The 22,201-nt window shown below is 40.3% G+C and overlaps 2 protein-coding genes and 1 non-coding gene across 6 annotated transcripts in view; 1 reads left to right on the forward strand and 2 right to left on the reverse strand.

Annotated features, from left to right (window-relative positions):
* The window catches only part of LOC147302078 (glycerol kinase-like), a 27,529-nt gene extending 9,216 nt beyond the window's left edge, over nt 1-18,313 (reverse strand). The window contains exons 1-21 of one of the 3 annotated variants that reach the window (XM_086283528.1): nt 17,642-18,312; nt 15,783-15,856; nt 15,590-15,696; nt 15,423-15,500; nt 14,440-14,519; nt 14,132-14,269; nt 13,920-14,029; nt 13,725-13,791; nt 13,437-13,454; nt 12,132-12,167; nt 11,954-12,021; nt 11,825-11,867; nt 11,651-11,731; nt 10,579-10,657; nt 7,309-7,405; nt 7,147-7,231; nt 6,933-7,053; nt 5,476-5,619; nt 5,288-5,374; nt 4,062-4,148; nt 1,397-3,419 (exon numbers count right to left, since the gene is read on the reverse strand). In XM_086283528.1, the coding sequence (XP_086139654.1) occupies nt 3,409-3,419; nt 4,062-4,148; nt 5,288-5,374; nt 5,476-5,619; nt 6,933-7,053; nt 7,147-7,231; nt 7,309-7,405; nt 10,579-10,657; nt 11,651-11,731; nt 11,825-11,867; nt 11,954-12,021; nt 12,132-12,167; nt 13,437-13,454; nt 13,725-13,791; nt 13,920-14,029; nt 14,132-14,269; nt 14,440-14,519; nt 15,423-15,500; nt 15,590-15,696; nt 15,783-15,856; nt 17,642-17,734 (1,704 nt within the window). In that variant the 5' untranslated portion in view covers nt 17,735-18,312 and the 3' untranslated portion in view covers nt 1,397-3,408. Of the gene's footprint in view, nt 1-1,396; nt 3,420-4,061; nt 4,149-5,287; nt 5,375-5,475; nt 5,620-6,932; nt 7,054-7,146; nt 7,232-7,308; nt 7,406-10,578; nt 10,658-11,650; nt 11,732-11,824; nt 11,868-11,953; nt 12,022-12,131; nt 12,168-13,436; nt 13,455-13,724; nt 13,792-13,919; nt 14,030-14,131; nt 14,270-14,439; nt 14,520-15,422; nt 15,501-15,589; nt 15,697-15,782; nt 15,857-17,641 lie in introns of those variants that run through there. The other 2 variants (XM_086283529.1, XM_086283530.1) reach the window with 2 other exon arrangements.
* Nucleotides 18,005-18,076, reverse strand: trnae-uuc (transfer RNA glutamic acid (anticodon UUC)). The gene has a single exon. It is a non-coding gene; the product is annotated as a tRNA-Glu (tRNA).
* Nucleotides 18,314-18,319: 6 nt separating the features above from the next.
* Nucleotides 18,320-22,201, forward strand: wbp4 (WW domain binding protein 4). 2 transcript variants are annotated; one of them, XM_086283535.1, is made up of 10 exons: nt 18,320-18,459; nt 18,557-18,629; nt 18,708-18,770; nt 19,981-20,107; nt 20,185-20,277; nt 20,475-20,545; nt 20,666-20,741; nt 20,828-21,048; nt 21,139-21,371; nt 21,473-22,201. In XM_086283535.1, coding segments are annotated over exons 1-10 (1,161 nt in total). In that variant the 5' UTR covers nt 18,320-18,457; the 3' UTR covers nt 21,675-22,201. The 2 variants fall into 2 exon arrangements, with proteins under 2 accessions (XP_086139661.1, XP_086139660.1); XM_086283534.1 differs by having other exon boundaries at nt 20,185-20,367; nt 21,473-22,197.

The raw sequence follows: 22,201 nt of genomic DNA on the forward strand, positions 1-22,201 counted from the left end.
TTGACTCAGGGGGCTGAATAATTACACACACCCCACTTTTCAGTTATTTATTTGTAAAAAAAATGTTTGGAATCATGTATAATTTTCATTCCACTTCTCACGTGTACACCACTTCGTGTCGGTCTTTCACGTGGAATTCCAATAAAATTGATTCATGTTTGTGGCTGTAATGTGACAAAATGTGGGAAAGTTCAAGGGGGCCGAATACTTTAGCAAACCACTGTGTGTAATATATATATATATATATATATATATATATATATAAAGGTGTATAAATGTAGGCTGATAAATAAACAGTAATGTTTTGATGAACTGACTGATTTTTGACTTCAACTGAAGACATTTTTTTGTTTTAATGTTGGTTTTTAAAAAGTGATTTTTACTAGTCTGTTATTTTTTGTTGTTGTTGCTGTTGTTTTTGTTTTTACATCCATCTGATTCAATTTAGGTTATACCTTGTGTACCCACATTGTGCTTTCACATGGAATGGATGGATCCATGCATCAATGTTGTTTACACCTACCATCTGAATGTTGCAGCAGAAAATGACTCATACCAGCTGTATTTTCTAATCTAGTGTCCCGTTTTGGTGTGGTCTTCTGCTGCTGTAGCTCATCTGCTTTAACACTTGCTAGTTGCTTATTGAATATTTTTTTCAGACAATTCTCTGTAAACTCTAGACGATTGTGCCACATTCAGTCACTTAAATTTACTCCATTGTGATGTTTGGTTTGAACTTCAACTTGTCATCTCGACCATGTATACATGTGTAAATGCATTGAGTTGCTGCCATGAGACCTACTGGTTAGATATCTGTGTTAAAGAGCAGTTGAACTGGTTTGCCTAGCAAAGTGATTGGGTTGTATGTGTGTTACATAAATTAAGTTTTGAATGCTTGCTCTAGACACACACTTGTATTGTGAACAGTTATCTAGAAAGCTGCAACCCGCAGCAGGCTCATTCTGCACAGCCACAGTCCTCGCTGTTGTCATCCTTGTCCAACAGTAAATCAATGATCATCTTGATGTGAGCTGTTTAGCCTATTTATGTTTTGCAGCTACAAACTCCACATTAGTGGTTGGAAGTTATACGTTTTTGTTTTTTTGTTTTTTTTTAAGCAGGGCAACAACAGTGTAACTAAGGAAACGAATATATTTTCTTGCTGGCTGTTAGATTTCATTTCACTGAAAGCAAAAACGTACTGACTCTGCATTTGTTGGTCATGTGTCAGTACACATCTCTCTAATAATGACATGTCACTTCAACAAGGAAACTGTCACTTGAAAAGCGATGGCATGCACATCCTTTTCCTCATTTCAAACATTTCTCAAGTCTGAGGGTTAGTTTGCAGTTTCTCTTTTACTGCAGATCTGACCTACAATCTTCAGAGAGGTCAGCACACCTGGAGCCGCAGAGTTTGGGTGAAATTGCTCTTTAATGTGACAGCAAGAAAAACACCAGTTCACATGACAAGTACAAATACTTTCCACTGTTGGTGCGTTTCAGGTAAGGACATGCAGGGAGGTGATGTCACTATTCAAAGCAATTTTCCCATTTCACAGTTAAAGGTCAGGGGGCAAACGTTGGCAGTTACACTTTGTTCTTCCATTGCTTTCCTCTCACATATTCATTTGTAAACTCTTTATATCACAACAGAATATTCAGCATTTTCACGTCATAAGAGGGCTGCATAATTTAATAGTCCAGGGTTACAGAGAGCAAGCACAGAAACAAACATGTACTGCCTACAACCTTCCCAACCAGGGACGCTCGTACTTCATCAGGCCCGACTGAAACTTAAGCCCCGACCACGAAGCAAAGAGAGCCACTTAAAGAGCTTGCGTCGGTTTGAATCATTTCACTGGAGAAACGTTCTGAACCTTTACGTTTTAGTGCAGCAAGTTAAAGTTTGTTTCAAACGAGCGTTCATTTGCATATCAGAAGCATGTTTTGCATGAACTGGAAACTAACTTCCATCATTTTAAATACATTTTTTTTTAAAGCCCACAGAGACGCAACCAGTCGCTCAGAGCGACGGAAATCATGTTTACACATCGTAATCATGGCCTGTTTAGGTGCAACTTGCACAGTTTAGACGATTTCCCACTGGGTGTAGTGAAACTTAAACGGAGCGCAACATGTTAAAAACAAAATATGTTTAGCTGTAATTGTGACTCAGAAATAAACAGGTTGCTACAGTTAATTAAAAAAAAAAAAAAAAAAAAGGGAAAAAAGCCTCAAGCTTTGCCGTGAGCGATATTCTGCCGCATACATCTCCAGCCAAACAATGCAGGCAGCTAGCCAACATCACAGCTCAATCAATGTGGGGAGATAGAGGGGAGAAAGGGTGGGGAGGGATGCCTTCAGAGATTACATTCTGCATGGGCCTTTCATCAGGGTAGATGGCAGTTTTCACTGCAGCGATACCGAAAGTATTTCAGCTGCCACTGTAATTTGTTTTTTTTTTGTTTGTTTGTTTTTTAAATGCTTCACTTATTTTTTTATTTTTTGCTTATCCAGTACATTCAACAAAAAGCAGGTGTCGCCCAAAAATGAGCGTACCAGCTTAATCTGGATGATCACAGATGAATCTCAGGGTGAACAGACCTTGTCAACCATGACTAGGCTTACACATTGAATCCATTTTGGGCTGAACAGTAACCAAGTTACAACTTGCTGCTGCCGTTTTGTTTCCTGGTGTAAGAATATGCATGTGCGGCTTTCCTCATACACTGCACTCCCACGGATATCCAAACAACCGATCAAGTATGTACAGGTTCACTTTCACTAAAAGCAGACCCGTCAGTGCACCACGTCCCACCTGTCCCTTCAGTTTTACTACAGACTACCTCAAACTTTCTGTGTCCTAATCCCAAGTGTTCAAAACAAGAAAAAATACATATACACCATACAAAGACTCGTTAGGACAGATCGTCTAAACAAAAACAAAGAAAAAAAATTATAAAGTGCTCTAAAAAAAGTTCCTGTAGCTCACTGTGGAGGGTCTGAGGGTTACACAGTTCAAGGTTAACCGTGACAAACAAATTAGACAGCATTTCGCACTTACACATTTACAAGTATCTACATAAATAGTCAGAAATGCATCACCCTGTAAAAAAGGAAAGGAAACACTGCATGTGCAATGCTGCTAAAATTAATGGATACCGTACTGATGTGTTCTTTGCCACAAATATAATTTTTTAAAAATTAAATAACCATGAAAATGATATTGAAGATGTCCCGTTAGTCAGAGTTGTCCTGATTTCGTACTCGGCGGTGAGGCTCAGCAGGAGGTCTGTGTCTCTCTCTGGAATGATTTTTGGGTAAGATTTCAACAAGAGCACAAGCGCTGGTCCTGTTTCCTCTCCCCCCCATCCACGTCAATTTAATGCCTCCAGAAATCACAGTCTACTTGTGGCCTGAAAGAAAAGTAACAAAGGGGCACACATTTCATTTTGAGAAAGGTTTACTCTCCACTAGAGCTGTCAAATAGTAAGGCTTTTTAAAAGTGTAATAAGTACTAACACAAAAGCTCACCTAACGTCAAACTGTTCCAATTGAGTGCTTGCAAAGGTAAATTGGTAATTTGTTTTTAAAAATCTGAACAGCTGGCACTACAACCATGAACAGGATGGAACAAGAGCTCTTTTTATTATGTAGAGTGATAGTTGTCAAGTTAGGAAATCTGAACTTTAATTGAGCGACTTTGGAAACTTGTTTCCAAAAAAGTTCATCATGTTTAACCTGCAATGTTTACCTACAACACCCTCAGTTACTTGTTTTTATTCTGTCTCTCTATCAAAGCAGTTTTTAATGAGTCATTGTTCAAAATAATTTTCATTTCCTGGAACTTGCTTCACCTCATCAGTTCATGCTCTGACTGAAACAAGCCTTTTTAGCTGCCATTACCCTCCCTTTAAGCTAACATTCCTGTAAATGCAAACAACAGGTAGGTGGAGCTTCTGTGCTCGCAACTGGAGCTGCGCACCCGAGACATCTGCTCCACCTGTGACACACGTAAACACTGGCATCACGTATGAGTATAGAGTAGACATACTGACCTGTGAGGTATTTCGCTCCAATTAACATCAGCATGCTGCCAATGATGTAGAAGCCAAGCGGGACGCTGCTGAAGATACTGGTTTCACCTTTTCCATGAAACGAGCACGGAACAGAGAAGAAGAGAGACGATGATTCTGAGCAGCGAACTAAAAACAAGTCAAAATGGCCTCTACCTCTGCACACTGTAGTAACATAGGAAAATATACACTACTTCGCAAAAGTCTTGATCCACTCGTCATTTCCTTATACTACCAAACCCCTGCACTGCTTGGGTTTCAGGTAAAGATCCATATACTGGTAAATTTACCAGAACAATACTGAATATAATAATATAACACATATGTTAGATGTCAAAGTTGAACAATATAAATATATTCAAATAATATAAATATATATTGTAACATTAATTAGGAATAAACATAGATATCTTAGAATCAGTATAGTGTGATTTTTGCTTCCATGCACCCAGAGTTTCTTTTCTTTAAGCGGTGTTGAGCAACAGTTCTCCAGAATTTTTCAAGGTCTTTCAAAGGTGTTCTTTGGACATTGGTTGCTTTTTCACTCATTTTCAGTCCAGTCCTTGTACCTGCCTATTTTCAGAGGAATGATTTTTGTTTGTGCTAACTCAGGGGATGAACCAGTGTTGTGTCTACTCAAAGAACCGATTTTAAGCTTTGATTGGCAGCAGCTTCATTTATCAGCATGGCAATGATCCCAAACACACTGCTGATAAAGGAAAAGCATACCTAGATAGAAAAACGCACAGTAAAACCCAAGCAGTCATGGATTGGCCACCCCAGAGCCCGGACCTCAACATAGTACAAGAGTTTTGCACAGTACTGCATGTTATCTTAGCTTCTTGAACATATGAGTTTTTCAGGAACAATATTTTAAAAATATTCATTGCAAGCACACAGCTGCATGATAGTGTTAGTTAAACAAATGGGGATGTTCTTCTGATAACAACAGAAGAACATCCCCATACAGCATAATAATCACCTAATTTGACTATACCAGATTACAGATTGAGCCGTGGATAAACTCATGAGCTTCATAATGTTTTGACTAAAATCACCTATCAGTAATATCAGGGCAGTAACGTTTTTTTTTTAAACGACAGGCGTCAAAATACATGAATGTGTCTTTTATTGTTTGAGGTATTGTTTTTTGATTTATGGCCTCGTCTTGGAGTTTAAACCTTTTCTGAGCTGTGAGTGCTTCCCACCGTTTCCATTGCAAACAGGCTCCATCGTCTCCCAGTTCATGGATTTCTCAACAGCCTTCTTCCACCGAGCATATCGAAACTCGCTCTCTGTAGAACATAGATAAGTGTGTTTACTTTTAAGCATCGCATATTTTAAGCATTATCTGATCTCATCAGCCAGCCAGAGCTCTGGCAGCAGGCCAACGTACCTTCGGGGTTGATTTGAGGTTCGAACTTCTCTGACGTCACTTCGCTCAGGTCCTCGGGGTTCAGACTCCAAACGCTCACCCCCTCTGCTGCTCCTGCTGCCATCGCTGCACCGAGAGCTGTGGTCTCAGGCATGGATGGTTTCACTGGAAATGGACATTATATTTACTCATGATTAGGGATGGGTATCGAAACCCGGTTCTTGTTGAGAACCGGTTCCCACTGTTTCAATTCCTTGGAAGTGTTTGCCATTTTTGCAAACGATTCCCTTATCGATTCCAGTCGCCCCAAATGACGTCACCACGTTGCTGAGCATCATTTACCTGGCAGGAAACATGGCGGCTCAAACGCTCCAAAGTTTGACCACTGGGCAACTTGCAATACTTGCAAAGTAGATGTTTCATTTAAGGGAGGAAACACTCCGAATATGCAAAAGCATTTGCTCACAAAACACACAATGACCTTAAATAAATGTCGTGTTTTTAATTCCGCTCTCGTGAATCTCAACCCAGCAGCAGCGGTAACGTTTGCACGTCCTCTCCCGTTAATGCGGCAGGTAAATAATCAACTAACAGTGCATATTATGTTAGCGCGATCTGCCTTATTACAAAACCTGCCATTACTGTGCATTTAGGTGACCATGATGAGAGAGACTGACAGAGTCTGGCTCAGATGCTGGCAGTTCTCGCTGCAGTCTACCGGTAGCGTCTCCTTTCAGGCCAGGATAGATGAATGTCACCGAGCAGTGACTAAGTTTGTGGTCAAAGGCTTGCACCCATTTGCCAGCAGATGCCCCCAATTTGACTTTGGTAAGTGAATGTGTTTAATTGTAGGCAGGGACATTACTGGATATTCTTGTGTAATTGCTACAGAATAATTTATGTTATACTTTGTTATTGCTACAGAAGAATATTTATTTTATTATTTTACATTTACAATTTTTTTTTCCTGGGGACCCTGTGACACCCCATTGAAGAGCCGTAGGCTGTGGATCTCTTAAGATCTCACTGTTGGGTTTGTAAGGCCATGTTACTCCTAAATTTCTATCTTGTTCAAAGAGAAGATATAAAACAAAGTTCTAAGCTAATCGACCTGTGTGTTCTCCTTTTTTAAAAAGAATCGATAAGCGAATCGATAAAGAATCGAATCGTTAAACAGAATCAAAAATAGAATCGGAATCGTGAAAATCTTATCAATACCCATCCCTACTCATAATAATAACAACAACAGAAAAATGACAAATACATGTATATATGAATGAGCTATTATACATCATACTACATATGAAAAAACACTTATGTTAGTGGCTCAACTTCAGAGGCATTTCTTGTTCAGTAGTTTTACATCAGATAAATAGATATAACTTGTGGTTGCATGACTGGTTTGGTCAGTGCTTAACAAATAACCGTGTCAACTTCCTTGTGGCATGACACTTGGGCGGAGTGAACGGCACTCCTACCAACAGGGATGCAGAGGATGTCCGCCTGCAGCTGCATCAGCAGCTTGTTGGATGTCATTCCTCCGTCTACCTGGAGCTGTGTCAGCGGGATGCCGCTGTCCTGGTTCATGGCGTCCAGTATCTGCACACATCATCATATCAATGCGTTTTTTTTAAAGCAAAGGCAAACATTTCACTAGCTGAACACTAGTTTTCAAGAGAACAAAGCGCGTACCTCTCGTGTCTGGAAACAGACGGCTTCCAGAGCAGCAAAAGCGAGGTGGCTCTTATTAGTGAACTGAGTTAGCCCGCAAATGATTCTGTGACACGGAGAAAGTTTGATTCAGACAGGTGCATTTCAGCAGACGCTTTAAGATGTTCACCACAGTCTCAGTACCCTCGTGCGCTGGGCTCCCAGTAAGGTGCGTAAAGGCCCGAAAACGCAGGAACGAAGTAACAGCCGTAAGATGTGCCGACAGAAGCAGCCAACTTCTCTGCAGCGGGGAAAAAAACAAAAAACACAAAACGGCAAATGAAGTAAAAATTCTGTGAACACTGATGTCATAAACAGCTGTCTAGTTTATACATTTTTTTAATGTCTTGCTGCTTTTTGTATAAGTTCATACTCAAGTTAAAAACAAAAACACTAAAGCTATTCTGTTATACCTGTATGCAAAAAATGCACTGCACCCAAAATATTTCATAGTTCAGCAAAACTGATCAATCTAATAAACTTAAACCTGCTCCATCCTCCCTATTCTGGTATTTTAAAGAGTAAGCAACCTAACTAATAGGGTTCTAAAACTCCCAGCAAAAAATGAATGAATAAATAAATAAATAAATAAATAAAATAGGGAACCACCCACCCTCCACCTCATGATGCTTAATCAACGTAATCAACTTTAATTTGATGCAGTGTGAAAAAAAATGAAAAATGCACAGAAATCAATTATTTTTCAAGAATAATTAAATAGATTCAACATCTTTCTTCAACAGAACTGCAGACTGCACAGATGGCACCTTCCCAACGGAAAAAGTACTATAGCTTACTAGGGTATATTAGACTTAATAGTTACTATATACAGTAATGGACTTCTATACATTTTACATCAGATTAAAACTTTGGGTGTAAGATTCAGATAATTATTTATTAAAAGCCAGACATTTTACCGTATTTACCGCACTATAAGGCGCACGTAAAATCCTTAAATCTTCACAAAAATCAACAGTGCGCCTTATAATCTGGTGCGCCTTATGTATGAATTTTGGTTTGTGCTTACTGACCTCGAACCGGTTTTATGTGGCACACTATGCTCAAAACTCTGTCAAAAAAAGATTTTTAGCGCCACTTTTTGGAGCATTACGGTTACCGTTGCCAGGAGCCTCGCGGAGTAATACGTACTGTGCTTCAACACAACATTACCGTGTTGTGTGTGTATAACGACTCCAAAATGGCACCCGCGAAGAGACACGCTTACGAAGCTGATTTTAAACTTCGAGCAATTAGTTATGCAGAAGAGAATTGAAATAGAGCAGCTGCGAGACAATTCGGCATTAATGAGTCCATGGTGCGCAAGTGGAGGAAGCAAAAAGATGACCTAAAACAAGTAAAGAAGACCAAAAGGAGTCTCCGAGGGAACAAGGCGCGATGGCCGCAGTTAGAGGACAAAATTGAACAGTGGGTTATTGAACAGAGAACAGCAGGTAGAAGTGTCTCTACAGTCTCTATTCGACTCAAGGCAACAGCGGTAGCATGTGACATGCAGATCAACGACTTTCGAGGGGGACATTCTTGGTGCTTCCGTTTTATGAAAAGGCATAATCTCTCAATCCGCACAAGAACTACTGTCTCACAGCAACTGCCAAACGATTACAAAGAAAGTTGGCCATTTTCCGCACCTACTGCCAGAATAAGATCACTGAAAAGAAGATCCGGCCAGAACACATCACTAACATGGACGAGGTCCCCCTCACCTTTGACATCCCCGTGAACCGTACTGTCGAGAAAACAGGGACCAGTACGGTATCTATACGCACCACAGGGAACGAGAAGTCATCCTTCACTGTAGTTCTGGGCTGCCAAGCTAATGGCCAGAAACTACCACCCATGGTCATTTTCAAGAGGAAGACTTTGCCAAAAGAAAGGTTTCCGGCCGGCGTCATCGTCAAGGCTAACTCAAAGGGCTGGATGGACGAAGAGAAAATGAGCGAGTGGCTGAGGGAAGTTTATGTCAAGAGACCGGATGGCTTTTTCCACAAATCTCCGTCTCTTTTGATCTACGACTCCATGCGCGCCCATCTCACCGAGGCTGTCAAAACCCAAGTGAAGCAAACTAATTCGGAGCTTGCCGTCATTCCGGGTGGATTAACCAAAGAACTCCAACCACTAGATATTGGTATCAACAGGTCGTTCAAAGTTAAATTACGAGCTGCGTGGGAGCATTGGATGACAGAAGGCGAACACACATTCACGAAGACAGGGAGGCAACGCCGAGCGAGTTACGCCACTATCTGCCAATGGATCGTGGATGCTTGGGCTAAGGTATCAGTCTCAAGTGTCGTCCGAGCTTTCACGAAGGCTGGAATAATCACTGAACAGCTAAGTAAAAGCAACGAGACTGATTCAGATAATGATGAGAGGGATCCGGGCATGCTTGATGCCGAAATTGCCCAGCTGTTTAACTCAGACACTGAAGGTGAAGAGTTTGATCGATTTGTGGAAGTTGAATGAACTGGAAATGTAAGTGTATTGTTAAATATTTGATGTTTAACAGCTTAACAATGTTAATAGTTACTGTGAATGAGTTGGTTAAATTTTAACTCATCTGATCGTTTTATTCTGCTGAATGCACTTTAAACGCCTTTTAATCCGGTGTGAGAGGGATCCGGGCATGCTTGATGCCGAAATTGCCCAGCTGTTTACCGTAACTCAAACACGGAAGGTGAAGAGTTTGAGGGAATTGTGGAAGTTGAATGTACCGTACTGGAAAAAGTGTATTTTTCAATATTTAATGTGTTACAGCTTAACAGTGTTAAGAGTTACTGTGAATGAGCTTAACAAAGGTCGAATATTTTACACACACACACACACACACACACACACACACACACACACACACACACACACACACACACACACACACACACACACACACACACACACACACACACACACACACACACACACACACACACACACACACACACACACGAAGGGGATAAATAGAATAAATAGGAATAAAAAGAAAAATACAAGTGAATTGCACATTTCAAGTATGGAGTCTATTGCACCGTTGACTATTAAGGATCCTGGTGTAGAACGTAAATAAATTCTAAAAACAGCTTATCAAGCTTAAACGCGCTGCTGTTGTTCAGCCGCTGATTTCCTCATTCTGGCCCGAAGTAGGCGATAGACAAACAAGAGAGACGGACTCACGACAGAAAAGCCGATCAGCTGATCATTGATCAGTTTCATGATTGAAGTAGCAGCAGGAGAGGGAGGGAGAGAGAAGAGGCAGTCGCTCCAATCCAGTAATTTATGTCAGTATCGGACCGATACGCAATATCGGATCGGTCCATCTCTATACATGTACAAAGTCAACTTTTATTATTCCTTTTACAGATAATCCGGATACACCACATGCCCCGAACCAAGAGCAGAACCTACCAAGTTCTTCAGATGATCCAATGATCCCGAGATTGTCCTGCAACCAGCGGACCACAGCTCCAGCGATGGCCACGGAGCCCTGACAGCAAAGAGCAGGAAAACAAAAACAATACATATTCAGATTACCTGTCATTTCACAGATACTCACATTTCTGTATCCTCTTTGGAAGACTAAACGGGCCAAAATCTAAATAAATATATAGCTCACTTAATAAATAAGAAAATTATTATTTTTTAGCTAACTAAAAATTTCCTTGGTTTTTAGTAAAAAAAAAAAAAAAAAAAAAAAAATCAATTTCAGCTGATAGGTGTGTTCATTGTATGTGTGTGTTCATTGTGAGTCCTATTCTGATTTCCTTAAATATCGCCTCTGACATCTGCCCTCCACTCTGAAACTAACCCGAGTTAAAAACAAAAAGTCAAAATGCAATAAAAAAAATAAATAAAACCAATTACAAAATGCTAAACTACAGCTGCAACATACATATACTCACATCTGTATTAATCCCCTTATTTTATAATTTATTTAATTTTCTTTGTTTATCTTTAATTCCTTCTTCTTTTTTTTTTTTAATTGATCTTGCCTTTGCAATTCCTGCCCACTTTTCCCCAGTTGTATTTATTATTTTTAAACCTTGTTTATACATTTACACTCAAATGTATACAGTGCCCACTGTGCCAGCTCAAATTTGAGAATAAAAACGTGACTTCCGTCATTCTTAGCTTTAAACACGTTTTTGACAGATTTCTAAAATATTTGCATTTTCTTGGTTTTATGACATGAAATTCATTAAATTATTGGATTTTTATGAAAAATCATGAAAACCTTATATCGGAACACCTGAAAGAGTTTTAACAAATTATTATTAAAACGAAGTTAAGTTATTTATTTATTTTTATTTATTTTTTTTTTTTAACAAAGTCAATCATGTGTTTTTGATTTTGGCAGTTTTTGTCCTCCATACTTCGGAAAAAAGCTGAAGGATTAGAGAGAATATTATGAAAGTGGGCGTTATCGTTTTGATATCCATGTCAAATATCACTTTATTTATATATGCTGTATATACTGTACCTCCAGTGCATAACAGGCAGGCTTGTCCCGACCAAGTTTGTACGCCACAGTGGTCAGAAGTCCGTGCTCTGACATCACAGGCTGTAAAACAGCAGACACAAGAAAAGTAGCACTCTATGTAAATGCCTGTACGATGGTACCACAGTGTTTAAACTCAAGTCTTAGGTAGAGGACCTTAACCCCAGTGTTTCGCAGGAGAAAGCAGCCGGTCCCATACCTGAAACATAATAAACTCCTACTTAGCTGGATTTTTAGCAAAGGGGTCAAGTTTTAATAAAAAGCAGACCTATAAATATCACCTACGTGTTTTTAGCCTGCCCGTCCTGAAAGCACATCTGCCCAACAAGCGCTGCTGACTGATCCCCAAGACACTGTTTATTTTTTAAATAGAATACATACACATATTGGATTAACCTCTCACACTGCATGACAAACACTAAAACAATATTAAAAATTTTTTTAAAAATTAAGTCAGACTTACCCCTGATATTGGAATACCTGAAAGAGCCCCTGATTTCTGGCAAGAGAAAAAAATGAAAGCAAGTATAAGCACCTAACAGTAAAATGGCATCAACTGTCTCTTGTATTAAGTAGATGTTGACACTCATGCCTGATTATAACTGGGATTTTTTTTGTTGTTGTTGTTGTTGTTAAAATCTTAAACCAATAGCACAAAAACTAAATTTTAAACACTACGAACAATAGCCTGAAAAAAGAAAAAAAAAAAAAAAAGGGGGGGGGGGGGGGGCGATTCATTATTATTTGACTGTATGAAGCCAAATAACAAAAACATACTGCTGAAATTTGAATTGTACAGAGTTTAGTATAACAGTGAAATCACAGTGAGGGAAACAAAGGCGGGTGAGTGTGAACCTGTATCTACTAAAATGTCTTCACTCCTACACGTGGCTTCGGTATGACATTTAAAAAGGTAACACATAAAAAGTCGGTGAAATAAAATCATGCCCAAGAGTGAAGAGATTTAGAAGATGGGATGCTGGAGGAGAAGAAGATGGTCCACCAATGACAACCACCCCAGGAGCATGCCACCACAGTGAACAGGGTCCATCTAGCACATTTCCAATAGAGCTGACATGGTTGTGTACTGGCTGTAAAAACACTCACTGGTCTTTTCTACTTCTACAGTTTCTCTGCTCTATTGATGGTAATGCCTGCAATCGGTCACTTGGGGGCAGCAAAATGAGCTGTGATAAGAACAATGCTTTATAATGACTGAGGGGAAATCTTTGGAGCAAATATTACTGAAGTCAGGGCAAAGATTTAGTTTCCGTGTATGCACAGTCACTCTGGATCTACTCATAATGGGTGCATGAAAGAAAAAGAGCTGCTTTGCCATGTGCATTTGGGCTCAGCCAAAAAACATGCCCACCCAAAGCATCAACAGGCAGGCTGCAGTGATAAACCTTTCCTAGCATGACAAAGACTAAAAGTAAAAAACACTTTCTGTACGCTTTTATATTTAGTTACTAAAGTCACATCATAGTGAAAACGCTGATCTTTCTTCAGTTTATTCATAATTCTTGCTTTTTACCTTTTTACATTGTTTTTCCATCTTTGGCTACACAAATGTCACAATAGCATCTTATCAGAGGTTACTCTTATTCCCACCTCTACTCTAAATGCTTGACGCTTAATCTAATGGAAACATTAGCCTTCATATGAATCTTGGAAATGCACTGAGTGATGGTGTGTTTGTGTTGGGTTAAAAGCAGGATGGGTTGGCTTTGCATGTGAAGGAAAATAGGGATGGTGAGTTCTTACTTACCCGGCTAGAACATATTTTCTACCAGTGAGAGAAGAGAGACAATGGCACACAAAAAATGCCTAAAAGAATTTCTCAATCAACTTTCATGCACTTAAACAGTCTGAAAGCACACTGAGGTAAGTACAAACACAAAACAAAACTCTTATCTTTTAGAGTCTCGCTGCATGAGGCAATGCACTCTCTGAACACTAGAGTCACTCTAACAGTGAAATCTTTAGTGTAAAAAGTTAATATAACCACAGATTATAGTGATTTTGTGATTAGGAGAGACAGTGTGCGTATGCTTACCATAAGGCCGTATATTTCTGATGAGCTCCTCACCCTGGGTAAGATCTCCATAGGAATACCAAAATATCTGATGGCATTGAGAGGTGAGACTTCAGCAGAATAATTTTAGAGGTGTTATAGGTGGTATTTCCCCACCCTCTTCACCAATATGATAGAATACATAAATAACTATGATGTGACTTCCAGCTCTCATACTTGCAAAGTTCTGGATCCCAGTCCATCGTGTGAATGTTAAACAGCATGGTTCTGCTGGCGTTGGTCACGTCCGTGCAGTGGACTCCACCTGACTTACCCCCTGTCAGACACTGCACCACAAATAAAGAAACACAAATAAAGTCAATATAGTTTTCCACTTTATTCAAAGAACATGTCTATGACTTCTCTTAAAGAAGGAAGCCTGTGACTACCCAAATAAGCCAGGAGTCGACTGTGCCGAACATGGCGCGGTGCGAGACCACAGCTTGGTGGACCCCGTCCACGTTGTCCATCAACCAGCGAAGTTTGACGGCGCTGAAGTAAGTGCTGATCGGGAGCCCCGTTTTATGCTGCAGGGTGGCAATGACATGAATGTGAATCTCTTATGTGAGGCCATACACAAAATACACAGGGATTAAAAAACATTATAAACTCAAATAGATGAAAATAGCCAACACCATCCTACCTAAACTGCACTCAACAGAACAAAAGTGCAAACTCAAACACGGATCAACGTTACCTTCAAGTGGTTCTTATTTCTTCCTGGAGTTTTATTTATAAGCCGCTCAACTGTTGACTGAGTCCGCAGGTCCAGCCACACTAAATAGAGGCATGGCAGTTATTTCACAACATCCACAATCAGACCAACAGCACCCTGATGTAGTAACAGTCATGGCTGCTTGTGTTGAACATGGCAGTGCATAAACCAGAAATCCCTGCAGGCCAAAACATTAAGTGATAAATGCTCTTGTGCCAAGCTGATGCCAGCTGGGTCCAGATTTCTTGTGTCCTCATAAAGATGCAAAGGTGGGAATTCTGTTGGAGGAAGTCAGGTGAGGGGGAGCCAATAAAAATAAAGTTGGCTTTTTGGAGGGAACTGAGAGGCTGCATACACTCACTGGCCAAATTATTAGGTACATTTTCCAAGCAGGGTGCTGGAAACATCCCTCAGATGTTTTGGTCCATAATAACATGACAGCATGCACATCCATGATGTGAATCTGCTGTTCCACCACAGTCATCTACTTATTGTGAGATTGGTGGTTTGATCCCTCGCTCCTCCAGTCTGGAAGTCGAGGGCAAAGATACTGAATCCCAAGATGCCCCCAATGCATTCATTAGAGTGTGAGTGTATGTGTGTGAATGAGGCTCAAACAGAAGTGAAAAGCACCACTTTATAACTAAAACAACATGACAAAGCAAACATTGAAATGTTAAAACTACACAAAAAGAAGGTGTTCAATTGAGTAGCTAAAATAAACAAAAGTCTAAATGAATATAATCAAGTTACACCAGGTAAACAGCTTAATAAAATAATAAAGAGCTATAAAGTGCCTTTATCTATACAAATAGCTCAATAAATTCAAAAAAGCAAGATTTAAAAAGCGAATAAATAGAATATCAAATATCAGGCGGCATTAAGAAGTCAGTGCTTATTTCAATGCTAATGTCAGGTCTGTAGGACACACATCAAACAAGTCGCACAGAGATATCAGACTGTACCGATTGCATTGTAGAGAGGCTCCCCCGTCTCTTTGTCCCAAACAAGCGTGGTCTCTCTTTGATTGGTCACTCCAATAGCTGGACAAATTTAAACAGCAGAGGTTTCAGAGCTTTGAAATGGATGAAAATGGTGCTCAGGTGGCAGCGTGAACCCCATGCACACATACCTTTGATGTTGGAGATGTCAATGTTGAGCTGCGTCAGCTTTTCACATGTCCGCTCCATGCACTCGTACACCGACTGCAGGATTTCTTTGGGATCCTCCTCCACCCAGCTTAACATCGCGAGAAGAATCCATTTTTAAAACAGATAAACATGTGTGGTGTGACGTGGAGGATTTTCAGTAGTTTTATCACTCACCCTTCTTTTGGGAAGCTCTGTTTGATTTCCACCTGATGATGGCTGAGGAGCTCTGCTGTTTTTGAATTAAACACCTTAAAAGAGACAAAACGTCACAGTGCCTTTACAGATAGGATTCTGGGAAAGCTTCCCAGGCCTGCTTTTTTTCCTGTTTCAGCACAACAACATGAAAGGCTTTTCCACGCCATCATTTACATTTTCCCAGCAGCTGTGGGCTTTAAACTGTCATTCGTTGAATCACAAACCTGCTTTTCTAAACTATGCAGCTGCCATCAAGGGAAAAAAATTTATTAATTAATTAAAACACTCTGGGAATATTACAAACATCTCATCTCATGCACCACTATCTTGAGATGACGTTAGCCAAGAAAACTTGTATTAAATTGACATTGGACAAACTCGACAAAGCTACTTGCTAATTTTTATTGGGCCGATGACTTGATTACACAAGTAATAATAGGACAGCAAACCTCCTTACATCCACAAATGCCACCTTATGGCAACAATAATCGCAGGTTTTAGTGTCAGTGTTGGTATGTTTGACATTCTGATTTAGCAGAAGAAAAAAATAACTAAAGTGAGATAATTTAATCTTACAGGATAATATCATTTTTGATTTAAAAAAATTAAAGACATCATTTGCAGTTGAAAAAAAGATGATACATTGCAATCCATGTTACTGCAATATTTAGCATATCGCCAAAATGTTAAAAATATTGTATCGTGACTGAAGTACTGTGACAATATGTCACTATTATGGGGTCTCTGGTGATTTCCACTTCTACTGGGGGCTGGAGTTTATCTAAGCTGTCACAGGGCAAGAGGTGGGGTACACCCTGGACAGACCTGACATAGCAATATGCAACCGGTGTTAGAGGAAGCAAGTGTTAAAGCGATAAGCAGTGTAAACTCTGCATAGCATATGTCACCCCAGGACAATTATCACCTTCAAAAATACCTCTGCACGTGTCTTGTGGTATTAGATGCAAAGATACAGTCGGTGCAAGAACACTGGAACAATAAATAAAATAAAATGTGCAAAACTACATTAAAAAAATGTAAATAAATAAAATCAGCAAAAATATTACCTTTTACTTGTTATGAAACGTTTAAATGCCACAGAACACACATTCACTTCACCCATGTGTCTTTATCTGACAGCTGAGGTGACTCAGAGCAATTAAACTCTTGGCACTCAACTATCAGCCACACCCAAGGACATAAACAAAAAAAGAACACATGTTAAAACAAAAGTAGCTGACTGTTTTGGGTGTGTGGCTCGTCTTCCTTTCTCTTGTTAAATACATTAAATTATACATACGGTCTAACGTTTCTGTCTTTTTTTTTGGCAATACTATGTAATTTATATTTCTTGTATTACTATTTGAGTTCGGTGCTTTATAGGAAAGTTTACTACTTGTTAACTGAAACTAGTGCATTTTTCCTAGCTTTATTCTTCTTCTTTTGCCTCCATGTCCTTCATGTGCAAATCTTTGTCAACCATTCCTGGAATTGAGGCCTACATGGTACAAATTTCCCTTTATACAGATTCCAATAGAAGCTCAGAATCAACATTTATTGGGAAAACAAGAACCAGGCACGATCATCCAACTTGATGAATAAGGTAGTTTATCTTATGTTTTGTTTTTTTACAGGGAGCACAGACTGCTACTGCAGTAAAGTGAAACGATACCAGACATTTGTTATGAATATATAGATTTCCTCTGTAGATACAGTACTGTGAGTTCCCGCATGAAAAGCACAGCCAAGGACACCGGCGGCTCTGTCCACAGTCATTTAAATGTGACCCGCTAGCTAGAGGAGACCCTCCTGCCCCTGCTGTCTCCGGTTTGTCTTACCAGAAAGCGGGTGGAGCTCGTGCCCTGGTCGATAGCAGCAACCAGTGGCCCCAGCATTATCCGGTGGGAAGACGCGGCCATGGTGCCGTTCATGGGCAGCCCCGGAGCTACGGGCACGGAACTGTACAGGAAACCGATTATTCCCACCGGCGAAGCGGTTCCGTGCTCAGGCAAAGTCGGTGGGTCAGTCGCTGCCTTTAAACGTAGCGGCCACTAGTGATGACGCAACTGTCTGTAATCGTGTCTCATGCGGACCAATACAATGTTCCCAAAAAAGTACCATTTTCAACGAGCATTAGGTGCTTGAGCTGAAGTGTAAGGCGATTCAAGAAAGTTCTGCAGACTCACTAACAAAAATAGTAGTTCCCATACCGGGAGTCGAACCCGGGCCGCCTGGGTGAAAACCAGGAATCCTAACCGCTAGACCATATGGGACGTTAATCAAGGGGTGTGATGTCGGATATTTATATTGCCATTTGACAGTTGAGCGAGTATGGCTGTAGTAAAAAAGTGCCATATTATGAACGAATTTCAGTACGTCCCTCTAGGGTGTTTGAAGGAGTCTATGGCGTAGCTGCTGTTTTCTAAAAACCTTTCAGCAGGGTGACAAGAATACGTGCCGATTTCTTCTTTATCCACCAGAGGGACATCATACATCGAGCTTCAGTATCGACCTCCGTCTGTCGTTCAGCGGCGGCTGTCGATGACGTCATCACAAACGGACCATGTTGTCATTCTTGAAATGAGTGAAGCAATCGTCTTCACATTTCATTCTTCTTAAGTTCTTGATCTTATTTTCACCACAGAGACTTAAAAATGTAAGTAACGGGACAAGACTCTTGCTATTTAAGCTTTGAAATATATAACACACATGGCCAGTTATTCAGCCAGTCTGACTGATTTCTGCATTTGTAGGGCTGACTACTGGAAGTCACAACCAAGGAAATTCTGCCAGTACTGCAAGTGCTGGATTGCAGACAATAAGCCCGTGAGTATACAGGAAGATGTGGCTACGTGTTACCGAGGACGGCGTCCACGCTAATGTTTCTCGCGTTTTTCTCTACAGAGCATCGAGTTCCACGAAAGGGGGAAAAATCACAAAGAAAATGTGGCTGCCAAAATTTCAGAGGTACTAACTTTTATTCTGTTTTTTTTAAATATACGAAGTAACAGATTACATAATATTATCAAATTATTAAAATAATTGAGCAAATAATACAATTAAGATCTATTTTGTAGCATCCACAAGTCTAGAAATTGAGCTTCATGCATCGTGCTAAATTGATTTACATTCATATGAAAAGCTTCCCATTGAGGCCTTCAGTCTGTTTACTTACAAAGACACAGGTGTCCGTAAAAATCAATAAAGTCTTGAATTACCTGGGATCTACTATCCAAAGCAATAGACAGTGCACAAGAGAGCTAAGATGATTTACATGATGGTAGTGAGACCTGCTAACAAAACTATAAACTGTCACAGCCTCCAATGTATATACTGTATATGTAGTAACCAGTTATTCATTACTTTTTTTTATTCCATAATTTATCCCAACATCTTTAAACTGCACCATTGTACCATTACACATATGTATATGGTATACAAGTTGTTATTGTTGCTGTTGTCTGTACCGTCTGTCTATCCTGTTTACTTCAATAGCGAAAAACTTGCAGACTGGTACACTTGGCCAGCAAAGCAGATTCTGATTCGTTGGAAGTGACCAGCATGTACAGGATTAGAGGAACAGCCCAGGTCAAGTGATTTGGAGAGAAAGTTAGAGAAGCAGGCTGAGATGGTTTAGACATGTGTGGAGGAGGGATAGTGAATATATTGGACAACATGGAGCTGCCAGGCAGGAGGAAAAGAGGAAGACCTCAGAGGAGGTTCATGGATGTAATGAAGGATGACATGCAGAGGGTTGGTGTGACAGGCGAGTGCGCTAGAGATAAGATGAGATGGTGGCAGATGATCCCCTAAAGGGAGCAACTGAAAGAAGAACCACATAATACACACATTTTTTTTTCTTAAATATTTTTCACTATAATATCACAAATTTTATACTGTTTACCCTGACTCCTTCCTTGAACAAGCTCTATTTTTGATTTATTTTAGCTTTATTATGCATAAAATGGCTCCCAGTACACGGTCACACAGGGCACACTATCATTATCAGTTTGTGCTCGAGTGATACACACAGGCATGAGCAGCCTGCCTGTCTTGGCACCATTCTCACGACTGGCACGAGAGATAAGGTGCAGACATAAACACAGCTGACTGCAATACTGTCTCCCTATTGGCCACAAGCCACTGCCACTCATCTCACCCTATCTTTCTCCTGCAGATTAAGAAGAAGAGCATTCAAAAGGCAAAGCAGGAGGAACGCATGTCCAAAGAGTTTGCTGCGATGGAGGAAGCTGCGTTGAAGGCCTATCAGGAAGATCTGAAGAGGATGGAAAGAGAAGCGCAAGGTAATTGTCGGGGGATGTTCTTTAACCTGTGAGTATAATTCCTTGGATTTATTTCAGCGGAGCATCTTTGTGTTTAGGTCTAAGCTCTCCGGAGCAAACGACAGCACGGCCACAAGTTCAAGTGAAACCCCAGCCAAAGAAGCCACAGAAGAAAGCAGCGAAGGCAAGCGGTAAGGTCAGACAGCAAACAGAAGAGCAGGTTTGGGTTGAAGGCCTAACAGATGATGGACACACGTATTACTACAACACAATAACAGGAGGTGAGGAATAATGGAAAATGTCGTGAAAGTCTGTCTGTTTATAGTTTGTTTAGTTTTTTTAAATATATTCCATTTGATTATTGCCTTTGTCTGTTTATATATGACAGAATCTAAGTGGGAAAAACCAGAGGGCCTCCAGGGAGCGAGTTCAGCCTCTGAACAGACTCAACAGACTGGAGTTAATATCTGTTTTATATAATAAATATATATATATATATATATATATATATACATAATAATAATTTATTTACAAATGGGGTGTTCTGTTGCTCATATATCTTAATATTGTTTCTCCTAGAGTACTTCAGGCTCTGCTTGGATGGAAGCTGTCAGTCCTGATGGTTACACATACTACTACAACACAGAAACCGGAGGTGGAGTGTTTCTCTTTCTAAATGAATGGCTTCTTCTATTTCATGTCATCTGTGGGATTACATCCATTTTTTCCCTCACCCTTCAGAGTCCAGCTGGGAGAAGCCTGCTGACTTCCCCCCTGATGAGGTGCCTGGATCCAGCTCTGAATCCAACCAAGAAGGAGAGGGTCCAGAGGATCCCGTGACCCCTCAGCCAGAGCCTCTATCAGGAGAGGAGGAGAGTTCCAACGGGGCCCCATCATCTCAAGAGGCTGAAGCCCCTGAGAAAACCAGCCAGCAGCCCAAAGTGCCAAAGATCAGCTTCAGGGTGAGTAGTTCAAAGAGAAGGCGAGAGTCTGTATAGACGAACTTCACCTTCTTCTTGTTACAGTTCAGGTTTCCTGATTTTTGTTTGCAGAAAAGGAAAGCAGAGACGGAGCCATCAGAAAAAGAGGATGAAGGTAAAGTGAGTGACGACACTCCTAAAGATGACGATAAAGAGGCGACAAAAGTTGAGGAGGTCCAAAACACAACAGCTGAACCGGAGAAAACAGAAGAACAGGCGAAACAAAGGGAAACGAAAGCCAAGAGGCCAAAAGCTGCCAATCCATACGGAGTCTGGGAGCAGATCCTGCAAGAAGAGGATCCGTAGTAAGTGCAACATCTTTGAGTTGTTACACAGCGAGATCCTACATATGTGTGCCGGCAGCTACTAAAGAGCTTTTTCTTTGTCTCTTTTATTCTCATTTCAGTGAAAATGTGGATTTGCAGCTGCCTGAAGTGGAGGGAAGCACTGCCAGCGCTCCAGCAGAGCTGCCCCTGGAGCCCAAGCCGAAGTTCAAAGAACGCATCATCACTTCCCTCGGAGAAGAAGGCGGTCCGGCATCGTTCCGAAGGAACAAGACACAAAATGGCAAATCGAGGAGCCTCCGACAGAGAGACAAAGACGACTGACCCCCCCAACAAAGCCACAAAAACAATAACGTCTAAGTCAGGATGCCGCAGAATGAGACTTTTACACTCAGAGAACTTCTACTAAAACCATTTTGACATTTTATTGCATCTATTGGATCTTTGATGTGCAGCAGTTTCAGGAGAAATTGGCTCGAGAAGTTACAAATTCTTTAAAATGTGTTTTTCTAAGTTTTAACTGCTGGGTACAGTTTTTGTGTACAATAGCTGGTGATTTAGATAGGTTGGTATGATGTTGGGCGTCCCGTTTATTAATGTGAAGAATTTTCTCAGCAAATCAAAGAAACATTTTCTACTTCAATATCTTTTTTTTTTTGTTTAAGTAAGTAAGGCATCCGACTGGAAACATCAGTCTAATATTTGTCAGCTGAAGTGAATAATTGCTATACTTTTATAAAGCAGTATGGATTGTAGTTATTAACATGAGAAATATGTGATGTCAATAAATAATGACCTTCCAGTTAGTGGGGGAAAAACAACTTTAGAAAAAGGCTTGGCTTTTTTATTCA

Source organism: Aulonocara sp. 'chitande type north' Nkhata Bay, linkage group LG23 (genome assembly GCF_057382095.1).
Source record: "Aulonocara sp. 'chitande type north' Nkhata Bay isolate Kocher_YH1m ecotype deep benthic linkage group LG23, A_spYH_male_GT1.1, whole genome shotgun sequence".
Classification (NCBI taxonomy): domain Eukaryota; kingdom Metazoa; phylum Chordata; class Actinopteri; order Cichliformes; family Cichlidae; genus Aulonocara; species Aulonocara sp. 'chitande type north' Nkhata Bay.

Excerpts from the sequence above, each read along its gene's own strand:
- wbp4 (XM_086283534.1), top strand. Across the intron at positions 20,742-20,827 it reads CTACAACACAGAAACCGGAG|AGTCCAGCTGGGAGAAGCCT; the intron begins GTGGAGTGTTTC and ends CTCACCCTTCAG. Across the intron at positions 21,372-21,472 it reads CTGCAAGAAGAGGATCCGTA|TGAAAATGTGGATTTGCAGC; the intron begins GTAAGTGCAACA and ends TTCTCATTTCAG.